Source organism: Molossus molossus, unplaced genomic scaffold, assembly GCF_014108415.1.
Source record: "Molossus molossus isolate mMolMol1 unplaced genomic scaffold, mMolMol1.p scaffold_m16_p_1, whole genome shotgun sequence".
Lineage (NCBI taxonomy): Eukaryota > Metazoa > Chordata > Mammalia > Chiroptera > Molossidae > Molossus > Molossus molossus.
In genome coordinates this window covers 2,859,280-2,881,289 of record NW_023425344.1, presented here as the reverse complement: position 1 = coordinate 2,881,289, position 22,010 = coordinate 2,859,280, and the positions used below count along the sequence as shown (strand labels likewise).

The 22,010-nt window shown below is 61.9% G+C and overlaps 1 protein-coding gene across 3 annotated transcripts in view; it reads right to left on the bottom strand.

Annotated features, from left to right (window-relative positions):
- ABLIM2 (actin binding LIM protein family member 2) overlaps positions 1 to 22,010 on the bottom strand; it is a 90,471-nt gene that overhangs the window by 43,491 nt on the left and 24,970 nt on the right. For 2 of the 3 annotated variants that reach the window (XM_036260012.1, XM_036260003.1), the window contains 4 exons: positions 9,624 to 9,711; positions 6,607 to 6,665; positions 2,108 to 2,185; positions 534 to 680 (listed from right to left, as the gene is read on the bottom strand). In XM_036260012.1, the coding sequence (XP_036115905.1) occupies positions 534 to 680; positions 2,108 to 2,185; positions 6,607 to 6,665; positions 9,624 to 9,711 (372 nt within the window). Of the gene's footprint in view, positions 1 to 533; positions 681 to 2,107; positions 2,186 to 6,606; positions 6,666 to 9,623; positions 9,712 to 22,010 lie in introns of those variants that run through there. The other variant, XM_036259993.1, reaches the window with a different exon arrangement.

Genomic DNA, 22,010 nt, shown 5'->3' with positions numbered 1-22,010 from the left:
GGCGCATACCCGGGCCAATAGCTGGCAGACACTCTCCTGCGTGGCCCAGGCCCTGCAGTCACACGGAAACCCCCAAACCACCCAAAGGAAACGAGAAGCCCACGGCAAGCCCTGTGTCACATGGAGGAGGCCAGCGGCGGCCGTCAGCAGCGAGGGACGCTGCCCACGGGGACACGGGATAAGCCTCCTGGGAGTCAGGGAGCTCGAGGAAGCCACGGGACAGAGGGACAGGCCACGGCCGGGGGGGTGGAGCAGGGCCAGACTGTTCTGGACAAAAGAAAACTACATTTCCTACATCATGAAAATCACCCCAAACTGCCAAAGAGGAAGGGTTCTCACTCCGTTCCTGCCGTTTTCCTGAGCGCCCCACACAAGGGGCTCTCCCGGGCTCAGGCCCCAGTGGGCTTCATGGCACTGGCCCGGGGATGATGGGCAGAGCACACGGGAACCCTCTAGAAGGATGCACGGGCTCGTCTCGGGGAGCTGAGAAGCCCGGCATCGCGAGAACAGTGCGGAGGAGGCGGGGGCCGCACCTCTCCGCAGCTCTGCCTGTCCGCCGCCGAGTGGCTGACGTAGGGGGAGTAGGAGATCATGTCCGGGCGGTCGATGTTGTAGATGGCCTTGCTTTTAGGAAGGGCCGCCAGGTCTCTGTAGTCAAGAATCTCATCGCCCAGCCTCGCCTGCAGGAGAGAGAGCAGGGGGCACAGCTGTGTGGCACGGCGAGTCCGAGCACAGTCCCCGAGGGTGAAACGGGCTGGGGGCAGGAGGCCTCGTGGTCACATGGCCCAGGTCCCACTCCTGGCCCTGGAAGAGCCACTGTGACCTGGAGGAAGCGCCCTCTCCGAGCCCCACTGCCTCTCTGCAGAATGGGGGGGGGGGGCCCAGAGGACGGCTCCGGAGTCCAAGAAGTGCAGCCTGAGACGTGCCTGACACAGGGCCCAACGGACAATGACACTTAGTTTGTGGCCTAAAAACAGACATCTATGTATGCACACAGGCAGCCACATACACATCCAAACAGATGTACTCGTGCACACAGACAGCCACACACACATCCAAACAGATGTACGCGTGCACACAGCCACACACACATCCAAACAGATGTACGCATGCACACAGACATATGTACACACATCCAAACAGATGTACGTGTGCACACAGACAGCCACACACACATGCAAACAGATGTACGCGTGCACACAGACAGCCACACACACATCCAAACAGATGTACGCGTGCACACAGACACACGCACACACATCCAAACAGATGTACGCATGCACACAGACAGCCACACACACATCCAAACCAATGTACGCATGCACACAGACATATGTACACACATCCAAACAGATGTACGTGTGCACACAGACAGCCACACACACATGCAAACAGATGTACGCGTGCACACAGACAGCCACACACACATCCAAACAGGTGTACGCGTGCACACAGACACACGCACACACATCCAAACAGATGTACGCATGCACACAGACAGCCACACACACATCCAAACAGATGTACGCGTGCACACAGACACATGCACACACATCCAAACCGATGTACACGTGCACACAGACAGCCACACACACATGCAAACAGATGTACGCGTGCACACAGCCACACACACATCCAAACAGATGTACGCATGCACACAGACAGCCACACATCCAAACAGATGTACGGGTGCACACACACACGTGCACACACATGCACACATGTGCACACACATGCAAACCTACACCCACATGTGAATACAAATACATGTACACACATAGCCCCATACATACATGTACACATTCTCTTGAATAAAAATAGGATACACACTGCCCTAGGAACACACAGATCTACAGGGTACCCACAGCGCTGCCCGGCCCCCATGTGCCCAAGCACAGCAACATGAACAGCAGCTGTGAGCACCTCTCTGTGCCAAGGACCCGGGAGCGGCTGGGCCAACCTCTGTCCACGTGGCTGGGAGTCTGCACCAGCCCCGCTGCTGGGGAGGCAGCACCGACACCCGGAGAGGACACCCCAGCCCTGGCTCACTCGGTGGCCATCCCGGGCCTCACCCCTCCCCACTCCCCCGAGAAAGAACCCTGCTTACGTAAATCACGCGGCTGGGAGACCCCGAGGTGCTGGACGCGGGCACAGAGATGATGCTCTCCGAGGACGTCCTGGTCTCCTGGGAAAGGAGGTGGGGAGACAGAAAACGTGTCAACGGGGAGACCCTCCCAGAGGCGCTGTCCCAGGCACGCAGTGCAGGGCTGGCTCGCGGGGGGCCGTGCCATTGGCAGGTTGAATGGATTTTTACAATAAACAGGCTCGAATGGCCAATTGCAGAACTCACCAGGCAGACAGAGCAGGTGACACGGGCCACAAGCAAAGCAGGGACGCGGTCGGCTTACATGGCGCAGAAGGGACGAGAAGGGAGCGATGGGCTTTAAAGGACTCTGAGCGCCCGTGGCCAAGGCCATCTCCGGCCCAGAACTGCTGCTCAGAGTCGTTTCCGACCCAGATTACGGGGACACGGGGCAGCTCGTGCCGCCAGCTGGGCTCTGCTGCCAGACTGCAGGGCAGTCCCGTGGCCCTGGAGACCAGTCTGACGCCACAGCTGCGTCTTCGCCCCCCAACCCGCCCACGCCCGGCCCAGCACCCGCAACTGGTAGTGACCCCGCATTCGGTCCGGCACCCAGATCTGTCAGAAACAGCCCTCCAGAGGGAGCCCTCAGTCTTGGCCGGAGTGTCTCTGTGGCTGTCCCACGAGGAACCTGCCCCTCCAGTGCCCGCTGCTGCTCGGAACCAGGCCTGCCCCCCAGCACATCTGCTTCTCCCCAGGGGATGGTTCCCCTGTGTGTCTCCTCTGCTGCCCCCCTCAGGTCCACCCCATGTCTGCATGGACGCCCTCCTTCTCTGGCTCCAATCACCACACCTGTGTCCACCCCCACCTGCAGGGCGTGGCCTGGCCCAGCTCCACCCCTGCTGGCACCCCCCCCCCACCTGGCTTTCCACTCACCCTGCCTAAGGAACCCATCGCCACGAAGGGCACCCCAGCCAAGCACTCAAACCCCTCTCCCCACCCCACCCTCTACCTCCCCTCTCCTTTCCTGAGCAGACCCCTCCCGCCCCAAGTCTGTCCAGCCCCTCAGTGGTCCACGCCCATGGCAGCCTGGGAGGGGCATGTTGTGTCCCCCAAACTCCTATGTGGAAGTCCTCACCCCCAGCACCCACAACATAACTGTATTTGGAGATAGGGACTTTAAAGACCTAGTTAAGTAAAACTGGGGCCTTTAGGATGGCTCCAGTTCAATCGGACCGAAGTCCTTATACGGAGATTAGCACAGACACACAGAGGGACGACCCTGTGAGGACACGGGAGAGGACACCTCAACGCCAAGGACCAGGACGGTCCTCGGAGGACCCAGCCGGTCGACACCTGGACCTCGCTGCAGCCTCCAGGACCCGGAGGAAGTAAGTTCTCTGTCTAAGCCAGTCCGGGATGTCATGGCCCCTCCCCGGTGGACACCTGCTCCCCCTACACGCAGCACCGCAGAGCAAGGACAGGATCACACCAGGCAGCCATCAGGCACAATCCTGGAAGGCACTGGGGGTGGCACCCGGGCAACCCAGCTTCTGCATCTAGAAGGGAGAGGGGTTGAGGGCATGATCTTGCCGCTCACCTCTGCACCGGCTCGCCCACCCCTTCCACACCCCTGGCATCTTCCAGGGTGAAGCTCAGGGCTGCCGCCTCCTGGAGGCCTGCCCTGCTTTCTCAGGCCCTTGGACTGGGCTTTGCATGCTAAGCAGGGCATAGTCTCGGGTCTGCCTGTCCCCTCAGACCACAGGCTTCTGAAGGTGGCAGGGGCTGGGTCGCCCCACAGAGCTCAGCCCGAACCCACAGTTCAGGCCCAAGTCCTCGGCCACCCCCAGGTGAGACCTAACATCACGTGCTGTTTGCCAAGGAGAGGGTGCCCCCGGAGGCAGGGGACACGAGGCGGTTCTTCTCGCTGACTCTCTGGCAGGACCTGTTCTCCTGGCCACAGTGATGTGCACGTACATCCTACACATCCGAAAACCTCCGCATCTCGCCTCCCTTCCCCAGAGAACGGAAGCAGCTCCCGAGGCTGCTGCGGAGGCTCCCGGATGCGGGGCGCTGGGCTCCAGGTCCCCCGCTTTCCCTCCAGGTCGAGTTGGGCCCTGACAGGAAGCCCTATCGAACACTGGCATGTTTTCAGAGCCGGCACCCCGAGCTGGGCACAGCGGGCGGCACTGTGCTGCCCCCAACCCCAGGGACTGTCCCTGGCTCGGGAGGGCCCACTCGGTTACGTGGGCACTGCTGTGACCAGGGTGCTCGGGCCATGTGGGCAGCAGTGGGTCTGTTTGTTCTGGCACCTTAGGGCGGTCCCAGGCCAGCGGCTCCCGGCGCCCAGTGCCCAGCCCTGTGCAGAGGGCACAGCAGCAGAGAGCCTGCCGGTCACTGAGTCCAGTCGCCCAGCCCAGACGGCAAGGGAGCTGAGTGGTTATTGCCCCAGAGTCCAGAGACTGGGTTTTCTCTCACGTTCTCTGTCCTGACTGCAACTTGCCCAGAAGAACCTCAGAATTCAACCCAACGCCAGCTGTATTCTCGGGGCCTCATGCACCCCGCAGAGTCGGAAGGGGCCGGGCAGCGCACCCCGCCCCAGCCTGCTCAGCCTGGCCCCCAGAAAGCACCGCGTACGACAGTGACTGGGGCCCCCGCGTCTCGTGGGGCCACACACAGGTCTCCTCGACACCCCTCGTCTCCATGTTAGAGGGCTCGGGGCTCAGAGAGGGCCAGCGGCTGGTCCACCGTCACACAGCGGGGCAGAGGCACAGCTGGACTCCAACTGCAGGGAGGGAGCTCGCCCAGGGCCTGGCACAGAGAGGCACTTGTTCAAAGGCTGCTGAGCACACCCCCAAGACAGGCAAGTTCGTTCGCATTCGGATTGATTCAGGTGACAGGGGCGCCACCTTGACCTGGGGGCGGTTTCGGGGAGTCCATGAGGCCCAGGCCAGCTCTGTGCGTGTCTCGGGCCGACGCCTCCGGAGCCGACCCTGCCCGGCTGACCGGAGCTGACTGGGTCTGGCTGGTTCATGGTCATTACCGGCTCTCTCTTCCTGCCACCCGGGCCAGAGCGGCCAGCTGGCCGGAGCGCTGTCTCCAAGGGACTTGCAGGCCCCTTGCACCCCCTCCCGCGGCACCCTGGCCGGCCCAGGCCCCGAGGTTAACCTCACTTCCTGGCCGAGACAGAGCAGCTCTGCGGGCTGGGCGGGGCCGAGGCGTGGACAGGGTGAAACAGGGGGCAGACAGGGACAAGCAGGGCGCGACCGGCCCTGGATCCCGCCCGGGGGCACAGCGCTGAGCAGCGGCTGCTCTCAGGGAACAGCCCCTCTGGGAACCGCCCAGGAAGCTGCCCTGTGCGCACCCCGGGCGCCGACCCTCCGCCTCCCGTCCCTCCAGCGCTGAGCGCCTCCCCTCCACTGGGGAGTGGCCACGGTCACCCCGAGCTGCCTCTGGGCTGGGTTCCCTGCAGGCCCGGAAGCCGGCCACCCTGACCCATCCTTGGGTGGGCCTGCTGCGGTCCCGGTCCCCCTCCCTCCCCGTCAGTCTTGCCACGCGGGCCCAAGCGCGTGTGGTCTGGAGCCTCCCGGTGTGTGGGTGCCTCTGGCAGGCCTCGGCTGGGCCTTCACGTCGGGATGGAGGGGTCCACAGACAAAGGCCAGGCCCGGGGTCACCGCAGGTCACAGACTGTGGCTCTGGAGGGTGAGCATGCTGCCCGGCCGCTCCGTAACCGTGGAGGCTCAGCGACGTCCCCAGCGATGCTCAGGTCCTAACTCCCAAAACCTGTGACTGTCGCCATGGTGACCAAAGGGGTTTCGCAGAGGGGCTGAGGAGCCTGCGGGGTGGCTGTCCTGGACCCCAGGGGAACCCCGAGGAACCACAGGGTCCTTATGAGCGGAGGGGCAGCGGTGTGAGTGGTGTGGGCCCCTCTGGACCCCAGGAAGACGTTGGGAAAGCACAGCCTTTGGCCAAGTTGAGCATCTGACCCCCAGCACACAGGGACCCACTGCGTTGGGTAGGTTGTCACTGTGCCACACGGAACGGCCAGGCCACCCGGGTCCTCCCACGGCTCTGTGTCCCTGGGGCTGGGGACAGCTTTCCCGTGGCTCCTCCCTCCTCGCCTTCCCACAAGCCCAGGCGCTGGGCTAGCGGCTGGGTACTCCGCCCGAGGTCCCTGGCAGTGGGGTCAGGGCTCGGCCCAGGGGAGGTGGCGGCCGATGGGGGGAGGAGGCGGGGGCTGCTCTCCACCCGAATCCCAGTGCCTGTCACTCCAGTCACGCTGCGGGAATAAACCAACATGGTTTACTGTCGGGGACCACTGACTGGAAGTCGTCTCCAGATGTGTGCCCTCCGTCAGTGACCCTGAACCAACGAAGAGGTCAGAGGGCCAGGGCAGGGGAGCCCGGGAGGCCCCTCGCCCACCCTGCCCCATCCCCACAGCCTGCGGAAGCTGCTCCGGGCCCCTCAGCGGCGCGGCAGTCACAGGGGCGCGGTGAAGACAGCGGGGAACAGGGGGCTCCACCAACCTTGCTTTTGTCTCCGGTTCTGGCTGCTTGTCGACACTCCGGGTGCCAGATGGAGGAGCCTGGGGACAGATTCCCAGCAGGGAGGTGTTAGTGTCACTGCCTGGGGTCGGCAGGGGGGAGCAGGGGCGTCCAGCACCTCCGAGGAGTCCTGCTCCCTCTGGATCGGTGCTGGGCTGGGGACCAGCAGACCACTGGCCCTGCCCCAGGGGACTCACAGCCTGGCCGGGGGCCATGGCACAAACCCCCCATGAGCTCCCTGCTCCCACAGGGGCTGCACGGGCCCCTCAACCTGGGGGGAGCTTCACGTTCAGAGGAGACAGAAGGGGCGGCCCGTGCGGCCTGTCCTGCTCCGCCCAGTGGGGGACAGCTGGCTGGAGGTGGGGTGGGAACTGGACTCAGGGACAGGGCTTTGTGCTCTCGGGTGGGCGGCAGGAAGGGGGAACCTCAGGTGTGGAGTGAGGAGCGGGACCGAGAACTGGGGGCCGAGGAGTATCGATTTCTCGCACCTGTGAACAGGCCCGTGACAGCCCAGCCTCGTCAGGCCGGCCGGAGGGGCTGCTGCACTTAAGGGTCAAGGGGTCTGTGAGCCGCAGGTTTGTCATCATGACATCCCAGCAGTTCCCTCTCACCCTTCCTGCCCAGAGCACTGGCCCCCGGACCTCCCCGCCCCTCGGCCTGGTCTCCCCACTGAGCCCCCCTCTGCATGTCGTCTCTGCCTGTGGCGTGGCTGCTGCGTCAGGTTCATGCCCGGCCAGCGCCATGCCCGTGTCTCTCACACTCTCAGGCCCCCCACCAGCCACACCGGGTCCGGCACACAGAAGGGGCTTAAAAGTGTGTGCAAGGAGGCAGACCACCCTTTCCAGCTCCCACGCCTCCAGGTCACATGATTAATGGACTGATTACTGACCCTGTGTGCCACCCAGAGCTCCCAGACACCCCGATTTGGGGAGGGGGGGGGCAGGGAGAAGGGGTGTGTGTAAAACATTCATTTGAAAAATTGTTAATGATGAGAATGCTAATAGATGTTCCTTATTAAAAATTAGAGAAAACTAACAAAGTGTAAATAAGAAAATGAAAACCATCCATCGCTTCCCCCCACCCTTGGCTGTGCCGTGTCCAGGACGCGTACATCACCCAGAGCGGGGAGTATCGTACGTACGCCGTTCGCATCCTGCAGTTTGGACTTTGAAATGTCCGGAACATTTCCCCATACAATGAAGTATCACAAATGGATTGTGCTCGGCTGGTGTGGCTCAGTGGTTGAGCATCGCCCCTGCACCAAGAGGTCACTGGTTTGATTCCCGGTCAGGGCACATGCCCAGGTTGTGGGCCCGATCCCCAGTGGGGGGCATGTAGGAGGCAGCTAATAGATGCTCTCTCTCATGGATGTTTCTCTCTCTCCCTCTCCCTTCCTCTCTCTCTGAAATCAGTAAAATAAATAAAAAATTTTTAAAAAGAAAATGTATCGGGCCCTGGCCAGTTTGGCTCAGCGGTTACAGCGTCGGCCTGCGGACCAATGAGTCTCGGGTTCGATTCTGGTCAAAGGCACGTACCTCGGTTGCGGTCGGGTCGTGCGGGAGGCAACCAGCCGATGTGGCTCTCTCTGTCTCTCTCTCCTTCCCTCCCACTCGATCTGATAATAAGTAGAAAAATATCCTCAGATGAGGAATAAAAACAAAATAGTGTCCGGGGCTGTGTGGCTCCATCGGCAGGCAGCTGAGAGCGATGACTGTCTCCCTCGCCCCTGGTCTCTCAGTAATGGGCGGGGCTGACCCCCCATGTCCTCAAGGACCTGCTGGGCTGTGGGCATTGCTAAGGCTCCTGATGCATGTTGGCTGTTCCCCAATTCCCGCCCCCGCCAGGTCAGGGGCCCCCTTCCTCAGATGCTCCTTTTCCTCTTTGTCACCCTGGGGGACAAACGGCACCTGCTTGTTATTCTAATCTCATCACCGTGAGAGCCAACATCCCAGCCCTGTGGTTATTGGGAAGAGTCTATGCTGGGAAGGTCACCCAGAGGTCGAGGTGATGGGGGAGGGGGGCCTGTTTCCTCATCATCCAGGCCGTGGGGCTCACCGGGACCCCTGCCCTTCAGAGCTGGACGGCACGAAGCACCTGTCACATAACACCTGCGCGGAGCCCCACATCCAGGCAGACTAGGAAAAGGGTTTCGGGGTGTCCAGGCAGGGTAGGGGCAGAACCCCCAGAGAGGCCCCTGGACCTAGGACTCCTGTGGTCCGTGGCTTGGACCTCAAAACCCTTGACCTGATCAGACGCCTCACGTAACCAACTGGAAATCTGGGCCGGGAGAGGGACGGGACCGGCCTCCGCCTCGCACAGTGGGTCACGCAGGACTGGCCTCGACGGCGGGGGGCCAGCCTCAGTCCAGAGCCGTGAGGGGCGTCTTTGTTCCCTGAACCTGGTGTCCGTGGCGGGGGCTCCTGACCCATGCGTCTGCCCCGCGGCAAGCCTGCGCCAGGGGAGCCTCAAAGCGCTATTCACGGGGTGGGCGCCTCGGGCAGGAGCACCGCTCGCCGCCAGACTCAAGGAACAAGAGGGGACACTGGGGACGAGGCCGTCCCAGCTGACGTCACCCCATGAGCTCGGCCTCAGAAAGGGAGGCCTGTCTGGTGCACAGGCCCAAGACGCCGCGGCATGATGTCACCACACAGCCGTCCGCAGGACAGTCTGTGCTCTCCACCTGCCTGGCCTGCTCCGCTGCCCCCGCCACGGGAGACAGAGAAATCATTGAAAAGACACTGCGGCTGGAGACGGGACCATCCTCCCAGGGCCCCTGGGGAAGCTTCTCCACATGGCCAGGCCTCACCAGGCCCCGTGGGCTCTGCCTCCCACCATTGCGTGCCCGCCACCCCTGCTCAGGAAGCCTGCTCGGGCCCTGCCCCCAGCTCCCCGCTGCCTGGGGGGGGCTTCCTGACCACCAGTCCACACCCCGCTTGTGGAATGGGTCCGAGCCACGTCCGCTCCTGCCCCAGGGCCTGAGCGGCGGTTTCCAGGCTTACCTTGGAGATACATCTCCTCGCCTTCGGCAAACATCCGGCCACACCTGACGCACAGGGCGCACAGCGGGTGGTAGTGCTTCTCCCCAGCCTGAGAACAGAGCACAGGGGTTCTGCGGGAGGTGCCACGGGCGCGGCGGGCAGGCGTGAGGTGTGGGTGTGGAAGCTGGCTCTATCCGCTGGGGCCCGTCTGGGAGCAGAGACCTGGGGGTGTCACCGGCTCCCAGGTGGTGGGTGACGGGTCGGCCTCCCCACCAGGCAGAGGGCCAGGTCCCACTCACCTCTGTAGCTGAGGTCACAGAAGGAGGAGAAATGGGAGGGGGGCAAGCTAACATTATTTCCCAGGGGGAGCGACTAGAGAGGTGAGGTGAGAAATGACTCATTTTCTTACGTATCTTTGTCTTGCTTGATTTTCTCACTTAGCATTTTTATTACTTTAATCGTGCTTAAAACTCATGAAATTAGATTAAAATAGTAATACTGAAATAACCTAAACAAATTACATTCGCTGGTTTGGCTTAGTTCTACATGGTGTCCCCCCAAAAGAAACCCAAAATCACCCCAAAATATCGTAGCAGCGTTACTTCATAGCGACTATTTGTTAACCCTACAGTGGGAGGGAGGGGGCGCTGCAGCTAAATGTGGGTGCTCACCCCCACGGTTCTCTCTCTCCTGAAACGGGAGGGAGCCTAACGAGCACGTCTGGAACTGTGAGGGAGAATCGCCCCCCTGAACGGCAGGGGTGGTGCTAACCGAACGGTACAAGCTTCCCCCGCGCGCCACGGCCCCTGCACACCAGGCCCAAGGCGACCCCTGTGCACTGAGAAGGACCCAGAGCAGGCTCGGAACGGAAGCCAGACCCTAAGAGCGGATTCATCTCCACACAATCCGAGACACTGCTAGAGTCAGGTGGCTGCCCCTGGGGCCCGGGGTGTCTGGGCCCAGTGGTCCTTTGTTTCCACGCCTCTCGCATGGTCTTCGGTGAGTTCAGTGTGTTTGTACAAGAACTGAGCTGTGCGATCCGGGGGCTGCCATTCCAACCCGATAAATGCCCGTCACAGAAGGTCCCCTAGCTGTGGCCCCAGAGGGATCAGTTAGCGTCTGTGACCAGAAGGCCAGCCAAAGCCACTCAAAGCCGAGACAAGGCCACGGGCAAAGGCTAAACACTTTTGATTCCATAGGAGCTGAACCGAAACCCTCTGGATGAGACGCCGCCACTGCCCACCAGGGCGGAGCGTGTCCTTAAAGAGAAAACCAAGTGAACTGCGCCACTGAAAACACTACCCTGCAGAGATGGGCCTTCCACACCTCAGCCCCTGAACATGCACACCAGCCGATCAGTGAGCGGTTTCCACCCTCGGTCCCTGAACATGCACACCAGCCGATCAGTGAGCAGTTTCCACCCTCGGTCCCTGAACATGCACACCAGCCGATCAGTGAGCGGTTTCCACCCTCGGTCCCTGAACATGCACACCAGCCGATCAGTGAGCGGTTTCCACCCTCGGTCCCTGAACATGCACACCAGCCGATCAGTGAGCGGTTTCCACCCTCAGCCCCTGAACATGCACACCAGCCCATCAGTGAGCGGTTTCCACCCTCAGCCCCTGAAAATGCAAACCAGCCCATCAGTGAGCGGTTTCCACCCTGAAAACGAAGCCCCCCCCAGCTCACCTTTCCAGTGCACTCTCTGGCCTTTGGAAGTCACTAGTGGTGCCACGTAGGTACTACCCTGGAAGACTCCCTCATGGCCCACCCTGAGGAACGCTAGGAGGGCAAGAAGCTTCCGTTCCTCCTTCCTGCCCTGCCCTCCAGGGAGGCTGCTCTTTCTCCGCGGCGCCAGCTCGCGGGGTCCAGTTTGAGAACATGTATCAGGCGGCACATCCGCGCTCGCCTCCGTGGGCAAAACACCCCCCGTGCAAGTTTCCTCACAAAATGGATCAGGGACCTAACGTAAGAGCTAAAACTATAAAACCCCTGGAAGGAGACGCCCGTGCGCCTTCCTGACCCCGGCCCTGGCCGTGGACCCCTGGTGGGGGCACCAGAGTGGCAACAACGAAACAGGGAAACTGAACGTGTACGTTAAAACCTTCTGTGCAAGACACGGTATTATCAAGAACGTGGAGAGGCGACTTCTAGCCCAGGAGAAAAGATTTGCAAATCGCAGATCTGACAAGGGCTTGGGGTCAGGACATGGAGAAGCCTCACAGTCCGGCTAAAAGATGGGCAAAGGGCGTAAGCAGACATTTCCAAAGAAGACACCCAAATGGCCAGGAAGTGCCTCAAATATGCTCACCGTCACTGTCACTACGGAAATGGACACCCAAAGCCCAGTAAGATACCACTTCACGGCCCTGAGGGTGATGATGACAACGCAGAACAGAAATACCACGTGCCGGCGAGACTGGAGCAGGAAACCGGCACATTGGTGAGAGGTAGTGGGCGCAGTGGCCGGGGGAAACCGTTCGTCAGCGCCTGAAAAGTACAGACTTCCCCTGTGACCCAGCAATTCCACTCCGGGGCATATAAGAAAAACGAAGAAAACAGAACGAAAATAGGGAAGACATAGGTCCACACACTTGCACATGAATGTTCATGGCAGTGTTTTTTCTCAGTCATCAAAAGGTGGGATCAACCCAAGTGCCCGTCAGTGGGTGAGCAGATAAACAAAAGGTGGTATATCCATACAGTGGAATATTACACAGCCATGAAAACGAGTTCTGTCCTGACACACGGGCTCCCACAATGTCTCCTAAGGATATTTCTGTCCTGTAAGATGAGACACAGTGCCCCTTCTCTGCCATGTGAGGACACACGCAGCCCAGGAGCGGGCCCTCAGCAGAACCACATGGACCAGCACCACGGCAATGGACTTCCAGCCTCCAGAAGCATGAGAAACGACTGTCTGTTGTTTAAGTCATACAGCCCGTGCCAACGGAGTCGGGCTCACAGAGCTAGAATCAAAAGTGCCCTTGCTCCTTCTGTGGATCCCTGTTATCACTCCCGTCCTCTCTCACAGTGGCCTCAGTGACCTGAGGTGTCCCTCGTCACCAGAACACGGCTGCACTCCAGCTCTTCCAGGGCCTGTTCCTCCCAATTTCTGTCCTAGAAGGGCCTGGGACATCAGCACCCGGGGTGTTGCCAGCCCAGCCCCTTACCCAGCTGGGGCTCAGAAGGCTCCGATTTTCCATGTATATTAAAGGCCTGTGGGGTTTATTGTGTGTGGCTTCGCAAAGCTGTCTTGTGCCTCTGACAAGTGCTGTCATCCTTCATGAGACAGGCAGGCTCATCAGGACGCAGGAGCGCAGCTCCCTGGGGCACAGCTGTGTCTCACAGGTCCGAGTCGGAGGGGAGGGCTGGGGGCAAGCCCGCTGGGGACGTGCAGGGCAGGGCTGGTGCCCAGAGGTGCCCTGTCTCTGGGCTCCAGATCCCCCAGCCCCCCGCAGAGAGGAGGCGCGCCCCTTCCTCACTGGGCTGTGGGAAGCACAGTGACCGGCCCTCCGCTGTGGGGTTGCACACCTGGGCAGCACCCCTTGTCCTCCCTGCGCCGTCCACGGCCTCGGACACTCCCCAGCGCCTACTTGCTGAGCCCTCCCTGGAGCCCGCTGCACAGGACGGCACCGCATGTCCCCCGCCTCCCGCCAGCATTCGCAGCCCGATCGGACGCTTTCGCTTCCTGTGCGAATTTGACCAGAAGTGAGTCCAGGCCTCACAAGACCTGACCCCAGGAGCGCCCCAGGGAAACGGGACTGACCGAGAAATCAGCCCCTCTGTGGGGGCAGCGGGCAGCGGGCAGTGCGGGCAGGCCCCCGACCCCGAGAGAAGACCTGCCCTCCGCACACCCCTAGGCCCCTGCGGCCATCGCTGACCCCGCCGCATCACCCCGCCTCCTCCGCGGCCTTGGGACACGCTCACTCCGTTCACGGCCCCGCCAGGCTGCGGCTCTCCGCTCGCCCTCTCGCCCTTCTCGCCATCCAGCTCCGCTGGGGCGTGAGCTTCAGGATGGGCCGTCCCTCCTTCTCTGCAGTCCCCAGGCCCCAGAGAGCCACACGCTCACGCCCCACCTTCGGGCATCGCCGCAGGGCAGGGCTCTGAGAAGCCCTGCTCGGCGTCTGCTCGGCACCCTGGCCTGCACCCGAGCCCAGCGGACGGTGCTGATGCGCTAGACCAGGCCTTTTCTTTAATCCTCACCCGAGGATATGTTTTCACTGATTTTCGATAGAGAAAAAGGGAGAGAGATAAACACTGATGTGAGAGAGAACCACTGATCGGTTGCCTCCCATACGCACCCTGACCTGGGATCGAACGTGCAACCTGGGTATGTGCCCTGACCAGGAATCGAACCCACCACCTCTTGGTGTCCAGGAGGACACTCCGACCGACTGAGTCCCCCGGCCAGGGCTAGAGACCAATGTCTGAGGACCAGGACCACGGACACTGATGTCCTGTTGAGAGCAGAGGCAGGGCTGTGAGAGCCGGTGGAGGCAAGTCAGTGTGTGCACCTGTGCGTCTGTGTGCACCTGTGCGTCTGTGTGCACCTGTGCGTCTGTGTGCACCTGTGCGTCTGTGCGTGTCTGTGCATGTCTGTGTGTCTGTGTGTCTGCGTGTCTGTGCATGTCTGTGTGTGTCTGCGTGTCTGCGTGTCTGTGTGTCTGCGTGTCTGTGCATGTCTGTGTGTCTGTGCATGTCTGTGTGTTTCTGCGTGTCTATGTGTCTCTGCATGTCTGTGTGTGTCTCTGTGTCTGTGTCTGTTTGTGTCTGTGTGTACTGTGTCTCTGTGTGTTGTGTTGTGTGTGTTCATGTGTCTGTGTGTGTCCGTGTGTCTGTGTGTGTCCATGTATCTGTACGTCTGTGTGTATATTATGCCTCTGTGTGTTGTGTGTGTCTCTGTGTATCTGTCTGTGTACCGTGTGTTCTGTGTGTCCATGTGTCAGTGTGTCCATGTGTGTACTGTGTCTCTGTGTGTTGTGTGTGTGTGTTTGTGTGTCCTGTGTGTGGTGTGTCTCTGTGTTGTGTGTCTGTGTCTCTGTGTGTGTCTGTGTATCCTGTGTATGGTGTATCTCTGTGTTGTGTGTCTGTGTTTCTGTGTGTGTCTGTGTGTCCTGTGTGTGGTGTGTCTCTGTGTTGTGTGTGTGTCTGTGTCTCTGTGTGTGTCCATGTGTCCTGTGTGTAGTGTGTCTCTGTGTACTGTGTGTTCTGTGTCTCCATGTCTCTGTATGTTGTGTGTGTGTGTCTGTGTCTCTGTGTGTGTCCATGTGTCCTGTGTGTAGTGTGTCTCTGTGTGTACTGTGTGTTCTGTGTCTCCATGTCTCTGTATGTTGTGTGTGTGTGTCTGTGTCTCTGTGTGTATCCATGTGTCCTGTGTGCGGTGTGTCTCTGTGTTGTGTGTCTGTGTCTTTGTGTGTGTCCATGTGTCCTGTGTGCGGTGTGTCTCTGTGTGTTGTGTGTGTGTGTATGTGTGTGCACAATCTAAACGGGTGACTTCTGAATACTACTACAAGTAGTCTGGGTAATGGCCTTTATCGGGGGTGACATTATGATAAAGAAGTATTCCTCTTGAGTGTGTTTTTAAATAAACACAATATTTTTTTAAAGGAAGAAGCTGGGGCCTTGGAAGCTGACTTTGCCCGTCCTTCTCTTTGGAACATTGGTTTACTTTCTCCCAGCGTGGAAGTCAGAGGAAGGACACAGGAAAGTGACCGATGACCGGAGTCTCCGGAGATGGCTTACGGGACAGAAGGAAATGTCCAGCGAGACGCCTGGCCCAGGGTGGGAGCGGCTGGTGGACCCCTCATGGCCCAGGGTGGGAGCGGCTGGTGGACCCCTCATGGCCCAGGGTGGGAGCGGCCCCTCTCCCACTGGGTCTCCCACGCGGGCAGGGGGAGCCTGTCACCACCTGCTGCACGAAGGCAGCTCCCAGCCCAGGGTGGGACCCGTGAGTGTCCAGAAGGATCTGTAAGGCAAGTGGTGGCTTGGACAAGAAGGAGAGGAAGGAAGGAAAGAAGGGAGGGAGGGAGGGAGGAGGAAGGGAGGGAGGAAGAAAGGAAGGAAAGAAGGAAGAAAGGAGGGAGGGAGGGAGGGAGGGAGGGAGGGAGGAAGGAAGGAAGGAAGGAAGGAATTAGTGGTCCCCCCGAGGAAGCTTGCCTTCTGGTTACCATGGGGACCCAGGCTGCAGGAGGCAGGTGGGGCTCAGATGGCAGCACCTCCAGATTGAGGGTGAGGCTGAGAACACAGCACCCCCCCCCCCTCCGCACAGGGAGGCCTTGCCACTAATACCACTGAGAACGAACTTGAGGACGAGGTAGGTGCACGGCGAGGTGACGGCAGGTCTAAGCCAGGGACTCCCCATCTCTCAGCACCCCTTACCCAACGCTTCCTCCTTCCTTCCTTCCTTCCTTCCTCCCTCCCTCCCTCCCTCCCTCCCTCCCTCCCTCCCTCCCTCCCTTCCTCCCTCCCTCCCTCCTTCCTTTCTTCCTCCCTTTCTTTCTTCCTCCCCGTCTCTCAGCACCCCTTACCCAAAGCTGGTCTGGCTGCACAGCTGCCCCTGGCCGCTCCCCAGTCACCTCCCAGCAGGACTGTCACAGGGCCGCTCCAGGTACCGCCCCCCCGCCCCCGCCCCAGACCCAGCCGCCAGCCCCTCGGCACCCATGGACCCACATGGACCCACGGGCTCCTCTGGCTGGTCAAGCGGCCGCCCAGACGCACAGGACGTGGAGATGTGGCTCAGGACGCACACACTTCAGAGAGGAGGGCAGAGCAGCGCCCACTGCCCAGGCCGCGTCAGGGTGGCCTCTCCTTCACACGCACAGACGCACACACTCCGGGAGGAGGGCAGAGCAGCGCCCACTGCCCAGGCCGCGTCAGGGTGGCCTCTGCCTCCACACGCACAGACGCACAGACGCACAGACGGCGGACTGGGGCTCCCTCGGGCGCTGCAGATGGCCTGGGCGGCTCCACTGGCTCCACCGGCGCCACCTGAGGAACGCTCTGTGACGACGAGCATCGTGGGGGCAGAACAGGAGATGGGGGCGACAGGTGCCAGGGGGGTGGGGGGACGCATACCTGGCTGGTCGGTCCCTGCTCCCTGCAAGCCCACCAACCTGCAGCCCGACACGGTGCCTCTGGCCTCCCACCAGCCTTCGGAAGAGACTGGCCGGGCTTCCTACCTGCACCGGGTCCTGGCCCCAAAGCCCGGTCAGATCGGCTGGCCGCGGCCCCTCCCCAGGGCCTGGTCCCGGGACAGGCCTGCTGGGTGGGCAGTGTGCCCGTGAGGACGGCTGCCCTCACCCTGCGGCCCCCGGAGCCCACTGCCCGCCCAGCCGGGCGCCGGCACGCGCGGCGCGGGCTCAGGTGGTGCCACTGGGCTGCTCTCCTCCTGCAGAGCGGCTCTGCCCGCCCTCGTGCCGCCTCTCCGCGGAGGACGCTCGGAGCTTTGCAGAGCCGCCGACTCAGCCAGCCCGGCTCCGGCAGAGCGAAAACAAGGCATCAATCTTCCCTGAGAGGCCCTCTACCCTCCACCGCAGAGCAGGAGGGAGCAGCCCCGCTTCCCCCAGCCCGCGAAGCCGCTCCCTCCGGCAGGCCACAGGCACCACACCCCAACTCTGGGTCTGGCCCAGCACCCCATGCCAGGGATGCTGCTCTGCAGACAGGGTCACGTGACGCCTGCCCCCCATCCATCAGGGGGAGACCTGTGGATGGCCCCCTCCATCCGTTACCAGGGGGCCAGCACTGAGCTGGGAGGCAGTTCACAGTGATGTCCCTCGAGTCCCTGAGGACGTCAGTGGAGCCTTCTATTGGCAAGGGAGGTGCCGGCTCAGGACCCGAGGGGCAGGCCAGGCTGGCTTCACACACCTGCAGCACCAGCAGCTCAGCCCACCCAAGCCAGATGCACGCCCTTTGGGCTGCCTGGTGTCACAGCGTGGCATGGTGCTAAGACACAAATGCAAACAATGCCCTGCACTGGGCGCGGCCAGGTGGCGGGATGAAGAAGGGGTGCAGGAGCCTGGCAGTCTGGGCTCAAGTGGGCCATCTGCTCGGGGTGGCCAGGGGCCCAGCACGTGTTCTCCCTGTGGGTGGAGTCCGGCCAGGTGCCAGGTGTGCGGCATGAGGTGGAAGGCTCTCTCTGAGAGGTGCTTGTGTGGGGGAGGGGCGGGTCTTTCTTGAGTCTGGAGGTGGCCTGTGGAGCCACATGCATTTCCCAGGAGGGACACGGCCCAGGGACAAACTGAGTCAGCTAGGCTCCAACCGGAGAGGGCGGGGCATGCAGGCCTGAGCGCGGGGAGGGCTGGCGAGGGGCCTGGAGGGGCCCAGGTTCCGTCCCTAATGGCAGGTGGCTGAGGCCCAAGGACGGCCACTGTGTGGGGCCACCTGGCTGTGAGGGGTCAGCTCCCTGGGAGGTGGCAGGTTTCGTTTTGTTTGTTTTTTCTTTATTGATGTTAGAGAGAGAGGAAGGGAGAGGGAGAGAGAGATAGAAACATCGACGAGATAGAACATCGAGATGGGCCGCCTCCTGCACGCCCCCACTGGGGATCGGGCCCACAACCTGGGCATGTGCCCTGACCGGGAACTGAACCGGCGACCTCTTGGTGCAGGGTCAACGCTCAACCACTGAACCACACCAGCTGAGCCAGGTTTCGTTTTTTTTAAGTGGGGGTGATGAAGTATTTTAAAAGCCTTTGAGATGGGAGGTGTGTGCCCAAGGGAGGGCAGGAGATGGCAGGGACCTGCGCACAGGTGAGGGTTGTGGGGGAGGGGCAGGCCCTGAGCACAGGTGGGGTGGGGGGAGGGGCAGGGCCTAGGCACAGGTGGGGGTTGTGGGGAAGGGGTCAGACCTGAGCACAGGGGTGTGTGGGGGAGGGGCAGGGCCTAGGCACAGGGGGTGTGGGGGGGAGGGGCAGGCCCTGAGTACAGGGGGGGTTGTGGGGGAGGGGCAGGCCCTGAGCACAGGGGTGTGTGGGGGAGGGGCAGGCCCTGAGCACAGGGGTGTGTGGGGGGGAGGGGCAGGCCCTGAGCACAGGGGGTTGTGGGGGAGGGGCAGGCCCTGAGCACAGGGGTGTGTGGGGGAGGGGCAGGCCCTGACCACAGGGGTGGGGGGGAGGGGCAGGACCTGAGCACAGGGGGTGTGGGGGAGGGGCAGGCCCTGAGCACAGGGGGTGTGGGGGAGGGGCAGGCCCTGAGCACAGGGGGGTGTGGGGGGGAGCGGCAGGCCCTGAGCACAGGGGGGAAGGTGTCCTTGGCAGAAAGGGCAGCAAAGAGCAGGGTAGAAATGGGAGCTCACAGACTGTGAGCCCAGGAGGACAGTCCTGAGTGACATCTGACCCCTTCTCTCTGTCAAGTGAAAGACAAGGTCATAGTGGGGGCGGGGAGCAGCCCGGGAGAGAGGTGAGATGCCGCCGCGGGTGCCAGGAGCTGCACCACTGGTCCCCATTCGGGGGACGTGATCACGACCCAGGACACACTGACGACACAGCGTCCACTCTCGCCTGGGACGGGCTCTCAGAAGTCAGGCAGAGAAGCCTGGAGGCCCCAGTGTGTAACAGGCAGAGCTCAGGGGGCTGCCAGCGGCCAGAGTGACAGAGCGACCGCCTGCGTGGGGGGAGGCGAATCCAAGGGAGGCCCTGCATGTCTCCCGCCGTGTGGCCGAGCCCCTCGGCAGGTCATTCCCAGCGGAGACGGAGGCTGCGAATCGGGGCGGCTTTCCGAAGAGCGCTCTGAGGGCCCGGGACCCTGCGAGTTCACGGCGTTGACTACGGTCTGCGAGTGCCCCGGAAGGAAGACGAGGGATGCGTGAAGCCAGCCGCTCATCTCGGTGCCCTGCTGCCAAGCCTGGCGGGCTAGCTCCCCAGGACCCCGGGGCCACACCCACCGGCCTCCCCTGGGACATCCACAGCAGGGAGGTACCGAAGGCCTGCAGGTTCCTGGTGGCCCGGCCCAGGCCGAGGGAGTCCCAGCTAAACGAGACGGACAGTGGGGACGGACACGGCTCTGTGAACACACCGCCGAGCCGCACACCCTAAACGGTGACCTATGTGGCAGGTGAACTAAGTCCCAGTATAAAGACTCCTGGCCACCACCTCCCACCTGCACGCAGGCCTGTCCTTGGCATCTGCTCCCCGAGGGGCGGGGGGAGCCCAGGACACACAGTGGGAAGGAGGATGGGCTAGAGGCTTGCCAAGGTCAGCACACTCCCCCCACCCCGAAACACCCAAGCTGCGCACACCCCACCTCCTCAGCAGGAAGGTCCATTTTCTTTATGTTTAAAGAAAAAAAAAATGGCCCAGCCGGTGTGGCTCAGTGGACTGAGCATCACCCGATGGACAGAGAGGTCCGGGTTCGATTCCCGGTCAGGGCACATGCCCAGGTTGCAGGCTCGATCCCCAGTGGGGCGCAGGAGGCGGCGAGCGATGTGATGTCTCTCTGTAGAGGCCACTAGCATGGGCCTGCGGCTGAGCCTGAGGCTAGGGCCCCGCCCCCCGAGCAATCGCCATGTTCAAAGCAAAGAGGAGCCCAGACAGGAGAAACCCCCAGGTCGGAGTCCAGGTTCAACCCCGTAGGAGAGATCAAATCCATGAAACTGGGGCCTCAGAGGAGCAGAAAGGGCAGCTGGGAACGAGAACACGGGGAGAAGCGCCCGTCACAGGCAGGTCTCAAACCACGAAGAGACGGCAGGACGAGGCCCTCACCCAGAGCAGGAGGGCGTCCGGGAGTATCAGGGGCCCAGAAGACACAGAACAAAGGGGTCCGGGTCCAAGGACCGGGAGGTCACAGAACCAACCCTGGCGCTGGCCCAGGGCTCTCTCAGCAAACAGGTCGCCGCCCAGCGGGACCTTGGCAGGCGGGTCCTCTTCAGGGACCAGCCCGGAGCAGAGGACGGGCCAGATCACCAGCCCAGTAACAGCGCCTGCTCACCACCGGCCCGGGACTGTCCCCACAAACCAAATAAGTTCGGACTCTGGCTGCTCCTTAAACCTGGAGGCAACTCGTCTTCCCTTGTGTCCAGGTAGGAGCAACATTCTGTGATGTCACCTAAAGGTGCTGTGGGTGTCAGGGCCTCTCCACCTGCTTTCTGTGACTGAGGTAGTGACTGGCCGACAGCGACCTTCTGCTCCAGGCCTTCCGCTCCTAGGCTGCTCCCCCCGTCCCCCTCCCTCCTCTTCACCTCCCCTTCCTCCCTGTCCCCTTCCTCCCTGTGTCCCCTTCCTCCCCGTCTCCCTTCCTCCCCGTCTCCCTTCCTCCTTTCTTCTCTGAGCATCCAGAGCCTGGCTTCCCACTGGCGACTCAGCGGCTTGGAGACGGACGGTCACTGTGGTACCTTGTTTCTCTGCTAACAGACGCAGAGACGCTCTCATGGGTCCAAAGCCTGCCGAGCCGAGTCCTGGACGTGACCCGGGAGCCCAGCCGGTGCCCATTCACCAGGCAGCACCCGCGGAGGAGGCCCCACACCGGCTCTGCTCCCGGCCAGTGGACGCGGGATCGAACCATGTCGAGTCCCTCTTCCCCACCGCTTTGTCTGAGAGAATAGACATTTCACTATTTTTATGTTAAAAAAATAAAAAACCCATGATACAAGAAACAAAACCTCGGGAATCTATTACCAAGGAAATGGGAGTTGAAAAAACCAGGACATAATGTCGTACAAATGTTTGGAATCAGCTACGACCACATGGAGAGAGGAAAGTGGACAAAACCGGCCCAGGAGCAGGGCACTGGGTGGCGCTCGTGGTGACTTGCCCTTATCTGAGCTGTGCGGACGCCGCGTGGCACGCCTGGAGTCAGGCCCCCAGCAGGCCACCCGCAGGGCGCGGCTGCAGGCTGAGCTGGGCATTCCCACGGTGCCCGCCATGCCATTCCCTCACCCCTCCCTGCCAGCCCGCTTGAGGGGCGGCGGGGAGGTGCCCACGAGGCCCCTCTAATGCGCCCTGCTGCTTGGAGGTCAGGTTTAAGGGTGGGCAGCTCCAGGTGGCATTCCACTGGGCTTTCAGAACCCTGCTGCCGCTGGGCACCAGCTGGGGCGGCGCCGGTCCTTGGAGACGCCAGGGGAATGCCCACCCCTGTCTGCCAGCCCAGCCCTCCAGCCAGCCTGGCGCTGCCCATGGGGCTCTTACCATGCTAACAGAACCCAGGCATCCCCTGGGAGGACAGGGGGACCTAACAGCCTCAACCCCCAGCCTGTCCTCACCCCCACTGGCTGCTTCTGGCACCTCGGCTGGGTCAGGGCCCCTCCCCTCCCAGTGCTCAGCCCCTTGCCCTTTCTGAGGTCCTCCAGTCACCTGTGCCCCCCCAGGGACCATGGACAGCCCCGGGGGTCCACCCGTCACCCGCCCCAGCACAGAGCCGAGGAGGGTTGCAGAGTGAGGTGGAGGGCGGGCTGGCCTGGGCATCGGGAGGGTGGGG